Genomic DNA, 11425 nt, shown 5'->3' with positions numbered 1-11425 from the left:
TTTCTTCAAAAGTGACACTTAAAAAGAAACGGATGGAGTATATTCTATTTAGTATTTATGATAGTGGATAATGCACCAATACTTACATTTAAAACCATTTTTTTCTCTCCTTTATTTATACATTTTTTCTTTGAATGATCAGAGGGAGTAAAAATTATGAAAAGCATTTTTAAAGACATCATGAGACTCGTGCCAAGCGTGGACAAATTTGCGTGGAGTATAGTTGTCATTTAAAATTATTATATTTTGTTTAAGAGTGTCTCTGTTCCATTCTCTCCTAACATAGCAGAACATGTCTTCTTCTTCTTCTGCATGGCTAACTTCTCCTTCATGCACCCTTTTACCTATACATTCATCTTCCTCTACACCACAATTCATACTTCAATGGTTAAGGTTCATTTTCCTATCTCCTTGTCCTCAGAGACTTCTTCTTTCTGCTCTTGATTCCTTGTTTTTGCTCTCCCTCTTAGCTTTTTCAGCTCAAAAACTCTATTCAAGATTCTATTCAAGTTCCAACTCTACCTCCTTAATCACAAAACCACTTCTGCAAAAGAACGATTCTGACTATAGAATCACCTTTTGGTTCAAACTAGCCTTTTTGTTAACTACCCTTTTGGCTATAAGTTACACTGTTCTAGGAATCTTGGCTTTTACTCAAACCAATAACCTTTCTTCATGGAAACAAATAGAAGCACTTTTTCGGTTGTTTCAAGCAATAACCAACATAGTCATAGTGATTCTAATGGTACATGAGATAAAGTTGAAAGCTTCCACACACCCTTTACCACTTAGAATTTATTGGGCAGCAAACTTTGTGATTGCTTCTTTGTTCACTGCTTCAGCTATTGTTCGAATGATAACCGTTGGTGAAACAAAGTTGGAGCTTAATTTGAGAATAGATGACATATTCTCTTTGGTTAATCTTCCATTATCTGTGTTCTTTTTTGTCATATCAATAAAAGGGTCATCAGGTATTCATGTGATAAGAATATCCGATGTAGTAGCAACATATCCATCAGTTTCCACCGATAGAACTTTGAGTCCTTATGCCTGTTCTTCAGTTTTGTCCAAAACAGTTTGGTATTGGATGAACCCTTTGCTTAATAAAGGTTACCAAACACCCCTTAAACTAGAAGATGTACCTTTACTTCCTCTCGATTTTAGAGCAGAAAAAATGTCAGAACTTTTTCAAAACAATTGGCCAAAACCAGAGGAAAATAGTAAGCATCCAGTTGGAGTTACCCTTTTTAGGTGTTTTTGGAAACACATAGCTTTTACGGGCTTCCTTGCAATCATTAAGCTTTGTGTTATGTATGTTGGTCCCTTGTTGATTGAGAGTTTTGTTGATTTCACATCAAGGAAAGATGGTACGAGTAGTGAAGGTATTGTTTTGATATCGATCCTTTTTGCGGCAAAATCACTTGAAGTACTTAGTAGTCATCAGTTCAACTTCCACTCTCAGAAACTTGGTATGCTTGTTCGTTCGAGCATAATCACTTCAGTTTACAAAAAGGGCTTAAGGTTGTCAAGTTCTTCAAGACAAGCTCATGGAACTGGACAGATTGTGAATCACATGGCTGTTGATGCTCAACAACTCTCAGATTTGATGATGCAGTTTCATCCTATATGGTTGATGCCATTGCAAGTTTCCGCTGCATTGTTTCTTTTGTATAGCTATGTTGGCGTGTCTGTCGTGGCATCAATTCTTGGTATTGCCATTGTCTCTTTCTTTACTCTATATCGAACAAAGAGTAGTAATAGTTTTCAGTTTCAGATAATGAGGAGCCGTGATTCGAGGCTGAAGGCGACAAATGAGTTGCTTAACAACATGCGTGTGATTAAGTTTCAAGCGTGGGAAGAGTACTTCGGTAACAAGATTCAACAGTTTCGTGAAGCCGAACATGGATGGATTGGGAAATTCTTGTACTATTTTGCAGTTAACATGGGAATTCTGGGTACTGCTTCAATAACTGTAGCTGTTCTTACCTTTGGAACTGCAACTTTTATAGGAACTCCTTTGAAGGCCGGCACAGTTTTTACAATAACTTCGATTATCAAGATTCTTCAAGAGCCTCTGAGGACTTTCCCTCAGGCTCTTATCAATATTTCTCAAGCAACTATATCTTTAGGGAGGTTGGATGAGTTCATGATGAGTAAGGAAATGGATGATAGTGCTGTGCAAAGAGATGAGAGTTGTGGTGGTGATGTAGCTGTGGAGATAAAAGATGGGAAATTTTCTTGGGATGATAACGATGAGAATGAGGCGTTGACAGTTGAAGAGTTGGTAATTAAGAAAGGGGACCATGCTGCTATTGTAGGAACAGTTGGATCGGGCAAGTCTTCATTATTGGCTTCTGTGTTGGGAGAAATGTTCAAGATCTCAGGAAAGGTATGTTAATGAGGAATTTATCTCATCCTTTATTGTGAATAATTTACTTATAGTATGGAATGCAATAGAGAAATGCATCAAAGCTAATTCTTGTGACAGTAGGGACTATTTAGATTTGTTTATTTATCTATGAGCATAAGCATTAGTGAGTCTGCTTTTGTTACAAGAATTCATGACTATGCTTTTCAAATGTATTCAAAAACATTTAATCGATTAGTCCATGTTGTTCTGTGAAAAGTTGCCTTTATCATTAGTAGATGTCATCATTACTTGTAAAATATTACAGGCTAGAGTTTGTGGGACGACGGCATATGTAGCACAGACATCATGGATTCAGAATGCAACCATCAAAGAAAACATATTGTTTGGTTTACCAATGAACATGGAAAAGTACAAAGAAGCTTTAAGAGTGTGCTGCCTTGAAAAGGATCTTGAAATGATGGAATATGGTGACGAAACTGAGATTGGAGAGCGCGGTATTAACCTCAGCGGAGGCCAGAAACAACGCATACAACTTGCTAGAGCTGTATATCAAGACAGTGACATCTATCTCCTTGATGATGTATTCAGTGCCGTTGATGCTCAAACAGGATCATTTATTTTTAAGGCAAGCACAAAGTTAAAACTTACAAGAAGGGCTAAATAGCTTCATTTTCTAGTTTTTAATGATATAATACTGTCAGTTTTAAATTTCTAATGCAGTCACAAACATTAAAGTATAATGATATAATACTGTTTGTATACTTTAATGCTTCTGTGAAATAATGAATTTCCTGATTCTCTATTTTTGTTGCAGGAATGTATCATGGGAACTCTTAAAGATAAAACTGTTTTACTTGTAACACATCAAGTTGATTTCTTGCATAATGTCGACTCTATAATGGTATGTATATGCTCACAAGTCCCTAAAATGTTTGAGATTTTCTATAAATGATGATTCAATTCAATTTCTCCCAAATTATCTTACCAATAGTGAGTAGCAGTACTCATAATGTGGTAGGTCTTATTCAAAGGTGGTATATATGTGTTCTATCATCCTTTCACCAAATAAGGGAGAAAACAAATAAATTAATTTTTATGCACTTTCAGCATAACACATTTTTTTAATCACATTCATCATTTGTATGATTAAAGTCAATTTTATTTTTTTTAGAAATTACTTCATAATTTGAGTGATATAATTAAATAAGAAGAGTGGTCCTTTTACAGAAGAGAATACAACTAATCAACTCCTCAATATAATGAGTGATATAATTAAAAAATAAACAACCATTAAATTAGAATAATAACAATAACGGAAAATAATAAAATTTTCATCATTCCCCCCCTCCCCCTAAACTTGGTGCATAGATATCAATCATTGTAATGCATATTGAGGCCTAACTCATCATTACAAAACAGGCTTGTATGATGAAGAGTGCCTCCTCTTTATAAACTCTTCTCATGAATCCTATCTATCCAATGTGGGACTAAATCCCACCTGAGTGTTGGCTGCTAACAATCATGTCCAACTTGTTTATGATATGTTGAAAACTTGTTCTTGCTAAGCTCTAGTTTTCTCTTAGATTTGGCAAAAATTTCCAGGTCCAAGAACTGATAACTTGTTTGCAATAAATAGCCTTAAACATTCAAGTTCTTTCAACTGAGAAACTTTGGCTTGTTTTGATACCAATTTCAAAGGTGATGCGAGAAGGGAGAGTAGTGCAAAGTGGAAAGTATGATGAACTTCTCAAAGCAGGCCTAGATTTTGGTGCACTCGTGGCAGCTCATGAATCCTCGATGGAAATTGCACAAACAAGTGATGATTCTGCTCAATCTCCAAAACTGGCCCACATTTCTTCGAGAGAAAAAGAAAGCGCGGTAGAAAAGAAGTCTTCTCAAGATAAATCTAAGTCTAATAAAACTGCAGCAAAGCTCATTGAAGATGAGGAAAGAGAAACTGGACGTGTAAACCTTAAAGTATACAAACATTATTTCACAGAAGCATTTGGATGGTGGGGAATAGCACTCATGGTAGCAATGTCAGTGGCTTGTATGCTGTCAACTTTGGTTGGCGATTATTGGCTAGCAACTGCAACTGCAGATGATTCTGGAATTCCTTCTTCCACTTTCATTACTGTCTATGCTGTTATAGCTGTTGTTGTATGCATAGTTGTTATGTTGAGAGCTCTCTTGTTTACTTATTGGGGTTTAAAGACATCTCAAAGCTTCTTCGTTGGAATGCTTCAAAGTATCCTTCATGCACCAATGTCATTCTTTGATACTACTCCTTCTGGCAGAATTTTGAGTCGTGTGAGTTTCATTCAATTTCTGCTCTAGTAAACTAGCCTATTCTTTGAATGAGAAATGATATTTTGATGCATAAATTTGACAACATATATCGACAACAATTTGGTTAATTACGTTCAGTAGATGATTAATGAATGTAACAAAGTGTTGCAACTCATTAAATACCCACAATGCGTAACTAACCACATATTTAAACGGCATCAATCAAGATTTTCATGTGTTTAAATATATACGATATTCATTATAACTATCCGAATTAAGATCAAAATCACATTATTTTTTAGGTTTCTAAATATACATGATTTGTATTAGCCATAATTTGTGCTCAATAGATAACCTGAAAATCGTGGTTAATTGTGTTTTGTGGATGGTTAATGAGGTTCAACAACTTCTGATATTCATTAAACATCTAGTTAATCGCCATTGTCAAATTTTGTTGTCCATTTTATGTCAAAATAACACGTCTTTTCTTTAAACTTTGTAACGACTTTAGGATTATTCAGAATCCTTGTTATGAATTGAATCAAGTGTTTGGACTTGCTAACTCTACTCTTGTTATGAATTGCTTAGGTATCTACTGATATACTTTGGGTGGATATACAAATTCCCATGTTTGTAAACTTTCTAACGACGACATACTTAGGATTATTCAGTATCCTCATAGTCACGTGCCAGAATTCTTGGGAGACTGTCTTCCTCTTAATTCCACTGTTTTGGCTCAACAACTGGTATAGGGTATGATATACTTACTCCAATTTAAATTTCTATTGTTTTCACAAGCTCTCCTAAACAGTATCACAAGTGTTTATTAGTGTCCATTTTGACACTTGTTGTTGTGGTTCGCAGAAATATTATCTTGCAACTACTAGGGAATTGACTCGACTTGATTCAATCACAAAAGCTCCTGTGATTCATCACTTTTCAGAGACCATTTCTGGTGTTATGACAATTCGTAGCTTAAGAAAGCAGAATGCATTTTCTCAGGGAAATGTTGACAGGGTGAATGCAAGTATAAGAATGGATTTTCATAACATTGGTGCAAATGAATGGCTTGGTTTTCGCTTGGACTATACGGGAGTGATTTTCCTTTGCATTGCCACCCTTTTTATGATCTTTTTGCCAAGTGCTATTGTTAGGCCAGGTATATTCCCTTTCATCATCTTTTCATTTAACAAGTATCATAAACAATCACTAATTTAAACATGGTTTTAAAACTCGGTCACAGCAACGGTTGCTGCTGCGGTCCTTTTGTTGTGAAACACGATCAAATGCGGCTGTCTTGACCTTGATCACGACTGCAGCGACAAGGATATCAAAAATCTTAATGTTGTGGCTCAGAGATCACAATCTCAGGCTTTTTTTTAAATCCTATTTCATACATTTTTAACAATAACTAGGTTCTGTTTGGATATACAGGTTTATTAAGCGCTTACGGTATAAGTGCTTATGTATAAACTATTTCTATAACTAAACATTAAATAAAGTCAAAACTGTTTTCATATAAGTTATATGTTGTTTTCACTAGCTATCTATGAGAACTTACGCGAATAAACTGAAAACAATGTATGGGTTTGTCATAAGTTGTTTCCATGAGCTCTTCCAAACACTCTCACAAGTACTTATGTCCGTAGATAAACTCAAATAAGTCGGTCTAAACAGGTCCTACTTAACGAACTTTGTAGTATAAAATCATTTATTTATTTACTTGATCTCTTTTTTTTGACAAACTTGATCACATTATACTTATAATAATTTAGGTAAATATAAAAGATGTCTAACTGACAAAGAATTGTTCCACTTGGATATAATTTGGGTTTTGCAGAATATGTTGGTATGTCTCTGTCCTATGGCCTCGCTCTGAGTGGTCTCTTGTCAGCTTCCATATTTATGTCTTGCAATGTTGAGAACAAAATGGTTTCGGTTGAGAGGATAAAACAGTTTACTAACCTCCCATCTGAAGCTCCATGGAAAATTGCTGACAAGTCTCTTCCACATAATTGGCCTAGTCATGGCACTATAGAGTTAAATAATTTACAGGTATATACTATTTGCAAGATAGTCAATTTAATATGTGGTGAGAAATGAGAACCTGCATAAGTAAACCAAAATTAGTGTATACCATTTGGGAAAAGAAGCATGCGTTAGTTACTTAGGTTTTAAATATTTTGCATATTCTTTTGGACAATATGTTTATTGTTTAGTTCAGAATTGAGCAATATTGTGAAGCATAAAATGTTGAAAAGTAAAATATGATGTAGAGAAAGAAACAGGAAACACCATTATTTTTGGAAACACCAAAATAAACGGTAGTAGTTTTCTACGCAATGGTACTGATCAAGAATTTATCTTAGTAACATGCATTATTTTCTTTTCTTTTTTTGAAACAGTGGTAACATGCATTCTTTAACTTGTACATATTTAATATATTTGGTTATTAAATGGTGTGAGCAGGTTAGGTATAGACCAACAACTCCTCTAGTTCTTAAGGGAGTCTCTCTAACAATTGAAGGTGGAGAAAAAGTCGGTGTTGTTGGCCGTACAGGAAGTGGAAAATCAACACTCATTCAAGTGTTATTTAGATTGATTGAGCCTTCAGCTGGAAAAATAATCATTGATGGTATTAACATTTCCAATGTTGGCCTTCATGATTTGAGGTCGCGTTTTGGAATTATTCCACAAGAGCCTGTCCTCTTTCAAGGAACAGTAAGAACCAACATTGATCCTCTTGGCTTGTATTCAGAAGAAGAAATCTGGAAGGTATATAATACACTGCATATTTGCTTGTTTGTTTTATTTTAATTAAAAAATCTTTTATTTGTTTTATTTTTAGAACTTCTTAGACATATGCTGCTTTTATAATTGAAGATGAAATAAGGGCAGAATCTGCATAAGTTATCATCTAGAAGTGAACTAATGAAAATAAACTGAAAGTAGTTTATGGACATTACTCCGGTTTAAAAATATAAATATACGAAAATGAAAACTGGAAAATACATGATGTTTGATAACAAAGTCCGGCCAATAGTCTCTGACTGCTGCAGAGCGGCTGCACGATGTTTGATAACAAAGTCCGGCCAATAGCCTCTGACAGCTGCAGAGCGGCTGCAGTTCATTTCTACTATTTGTGAAAGATTATAGTTTACACTATACAATTTGTATTTAAATAATACGGTTCAAATTATAACATTACTCATGAAGCATACTACAATACAAGGTGGCTTCGCCCCCCACACACTCGTGTCGCAACCCAACAGACCTTTCGACTTGGCCCAATGGGAGGTCTATCTTGCTTCACTTGATCAACCTTTCTACTTATCAGTAACTAAGACTAAGAGTCATACTCAACGCTCTCTGAAATACTTACACAAGCATTTATGTCATACGATAAGTTCAAATAAGCTCTTTTAGACATCCCTATAATTCAATATGATTTAATATACTAGAACCCAAAGTCCCTACAATGAGGGGATCTTGCAACCAATACATTGAAGACAGTTTGATTGAAATTGGAAGTTCTAGATTAAAAACCAAACAAATAATTAAAGGGTCATGCTAACTTGTTCCCTAAAGGCACATATTAAGCAACCCAAAAAGAGCAATTTTGCATTGGAAAACATAATATATTAACTTTTAAGAAGTTGAATGCATGACTTTTGATACGTATATTTCTATAATGAGTTCCTTAATATGTGCCCTTGGGGCACAAGTTAGCATTTGCCATAATTAAATATTATTGTAAATTACTGATCATAATCGGATGGCTGAGATTTTCCTACATCTGTTATTTTCTTGCATTGAAAAAGGGAGAAATCGAGAGTAAAAGAAGATATTACATGCGTGAATGAAACTCAGTTAATAGTTTAACCTTCTCATATCTAATAACTTTATGTTTATATTTGTTGCTGCAGAGTCTTGAGCGGTGTCAATTGAAAGAAGCTGTGGCTGCAAAGCCTGAGAAACTTGACGCTTTAGGTGATCAAATAAAATCTACTTATAAATTTCATGTTTTAGAAGTTTTGTTATAAACAAATGTTAGTGATTAATTTGTCAGCAGTAGAGATCGATCGAATGTTGAACCTCTTACATAATATTTATCCAGCGTCCCAACACACATCATTGGACTACTCCTTCATAGATTCATTTTTTAATAGTTTAATCGAATGTGATAAGAAAATATGAACTGAAATGTGTTCATTATACTATTTTGTTAGTGGTTGATGGTGGAGACAATTGGAGTGTGGGGCAAAGGCAACTTCTGTGCTTGGGAAGGATCATGCTAAAACGCAGCAAAATACTATTCATGGATGAAGCAACAGCATCAGTTGATTCGCAAACTGATGCTGTATTACAAAAGATCATCAGAGAAAACTTTGCAGATCGTACAATCATTAGCATTGCTCACAGGATACCTACAGTTATGGACTGTGATAGGGTTTTGGTCATAGATGAAGGTATGTTTATGTTATATATCCATATGTGTTCATGAGAAACTTAATGGCAATAATAAACCATGAACCACAAACACATACCAGGAGACGACAGTTGAAAAAAACAGAAGTTATTGAACGTAATCGCATATGACAGTGTTTTATCGCATGTAGTTTCTACTATTACCAAAATTTTGACAAAAAAAAAAACTTAAGTGTTTATATCTTTCAAGTTTCAATCGCTCAACTATTGTACGAAATAATGAATTATGGGGTATTTGATGTTTTTGGCAGGATTTGCAAAGGAATATGACAAGCCATCACGTTTGCTTGAAAGGCATTCACTTTTTGCAGCATTGGTTAAGGAGTATTCTAATAGATCAGCTTAATGATAGTTATAGTTATTTGCCATTTTATGATGGTAGGTCAATTTTTTTCTTAGATTGTGAGAATTCTATAATTTAAGTAGGATAATATGCAAGAGAGAATAACCGAGCTACAGAAATCAAGTTCGGCTTAGTTATTTTTTTATTGGGTTAATAATGTTTTTCACCCCTGTAATATATGTCATTTTCGGTTTTCGCCCCTATAAAATTTTTGGTTTGATTTGCACCCTCGTAAAAAATAAAATTTCCGGAAAACACCCTAATAGGCCATTTTCAGAATTTTTTTTCAATAAATTTTGGTTTTTGAATGGCCTATTAAGGGTGTTTTCCAGAAAATAAAAATTTTACGAGGGTGGAAATCAAACCGAAAATTTTATAGGGTCGAAAATCGAAAATGACATATATTACAAGGGTGAAAAAAACTATTAACCCTTTTTTATTTTATTTGTGTATTGTTCTTGCTCTTCTGCTAGAACCGGTATATAATTTTTTTTCCTCCAAACAAAGAGGTCAAAAGTATGGTGACTAGTCAAAAAAATAGTCATCTTAAGAAGAGTAAGACAATCATATTTGTTTGTCGCCAAATAAACTCTTCTCCCTTCATGCATCAAGTGGCTCACATGAAGATCATATGCCCTCGGGAGTTGGGGGGAAGGATCCTAAGCTGAAGGCGCATTTCTAAGCCACGGGTCTGAAGTGGAAGAAATAGTCACAAGAAAGGGGGTTTAAATTGTGACCCTTTTAAAATTTAATCCTGCAACTTAAATAAGTATATATACTCAAGAAGGTTCTTGGTAAATGTTAGTCTAATAAGATTAGAGTATTAGATATATAACAATTGATTTATACACGACCAAAATGTTCTGGATTAAATAAACCTTAAATGATTAAATAGTTTTGTCAAGGACCAGAATGTTCTGGAGAATGATTATATGAGAAAAATGATATTAAGCTAAAATGTGAAAACTATTTTATCAAGGACCAGAATGTTCTGGAGAATGATTAATATAAAAGCAGAATGATAAAATAATATTAAGTTAAAATATAAAGTTATTTTAACACGGACCAGAATATTCTGGAGAATGATTAATATAGAATAAAATAATACAACAATATTAATGATTATTTTGGGACCAGATAACTCTGGATTAATTTGGTTGTGATTGATTAGGACCAGAATATTCTGGATATTAATAAATATTAATATGAGCGTGATAGTGTGTGTATATTGTGTAGCTTTAAATAAAAGAGAAAGGGAAGAAGAATAACACACGAGAATTATCCTGGTTCACCAAACCCGGCTACTTTCAGTCTCCACACCTCGTGTGAGATTATCCACTATAGTTGTCTTGCTAACAGAAACTTCTGACTAGCACTATAAGATCTTAATCACACCATATCAGTCTGTTACACCTATATTATCAACCTCAGCAGGCTTCTACAATTCTTTGCACACTAGCAAAAGAAATGTTGGAATTTTCTATCTTAAACTATTAAGCCCAATAGACTTGAGAAATACAATACACTTTGTATGAGAGATGGGTTTGGGACGGAATTTACACTCAACTCGTGTTTGAGGGTATGATGATATGAACACACTCAGAATATGTGATCCACAAATCTGTTATGAGCTGGAGTGTGTTATAGATAAAGATATTATGATATTTGCATTTAAAAGCGGACTATGGTTAAAATCAATCTCTTAGCCTCAAAGGCTTCTCAACTCATGTTTGAGATTTCGATGAACAAACTCTTATATTTATCAAAGATATAGTGAGAGAGTTGGAGTTTGTTTTGTTTGTGAAGAGTTTTGTATGTAGTGATGATTTTCATTCAAGAGAATGTTTGCTTTCAAAACTCTTACCTTTAACCTTCAAAGACCCTTGTATTTATAGGTGAGGAGTGTCTTGGTGATCAAGGGAGAAAATAGAGTT

At 34.3% G+C, this 11425-nt stretch overlaps 1 protein-coding gene across 1 annotated transcript; it reads left to right on the top strand.

Moving 5' to 3' along the window:
- Window positions 1-259: 259 nt before the first annotated feature.
- LOC25488126 (ABC transporter C family member 14) lies at window positions 260-9636 on the top strand. Its single transcript, XM_013607791.3, has 11 exons — window positions 260-2389; window positions 2676-2996; window positions 3186-3272; window positions 4070-4681; window positions 5249-5413; window positions 5525-5819; window positions 6501-6715; window positions 7130-7435; window positions 8587-8650; window positions 8890-9129; window positions 9400-9636. The coding sequence occupies exons 1-11, from the start codon at window positions 293-295 to the stop codon at window positions 9492-9494; spliced, it is 4497 nt and encodes a 1498-aa protein (XP_013463245.2). The 5' UTR covers window positions 260-292; the 3' UTR covers window positions 9495-9636.
- The last annotated feature ends 1789 nt before the right edge of the window (window positions 9637-11425 follow it).

The sequence above is a fragment of the Medicago truncatula genome, chromosome 2, assembly GCF_003473485.1.
Source record: "Medicago truncatula cultivar Jemalong A17 chromosome 2, MtrunA17r5.0-ANR, whole genome shotgun sequence".
NCBI classification, from domain to species: domain Eukaryota; kingdom Viridiplantae; phylum Streptophyta; class Magnoliopsida; order Fabales; family Fabaceae; genus Medicago; species Medicago truncatula.
The sequence above is the reverse complement of the archived record's forward strand: the minus strand, read 5'-3'. Positions and strand labels throughout refer to the sequence as shown.

Bases quoted from the DNA above. Each gene is read 5' to 3' on its own strand.
- LOC25488126 (XM_013607791.3), top strand. From the start codon at position 293: ATGTCTTCTTCTTCTTCTGCATGGCTAACTTCTCCTTCATGCACCCTT. The intron at 3,273-4,069 runs GTATGTATATGC...CCAATTTCAAAG, and splicing joins ATAATGTCGACTCTATAATG to GTGATGCGAGAAGGGAGAGT. The intron at 8,651-8,889 runs GTGATCAAATAA...CTATTTTGTTAG, and splicing joins TGAGAAACTTGACGCTTTAG to TGGTTGATGGTGGAGACAAT.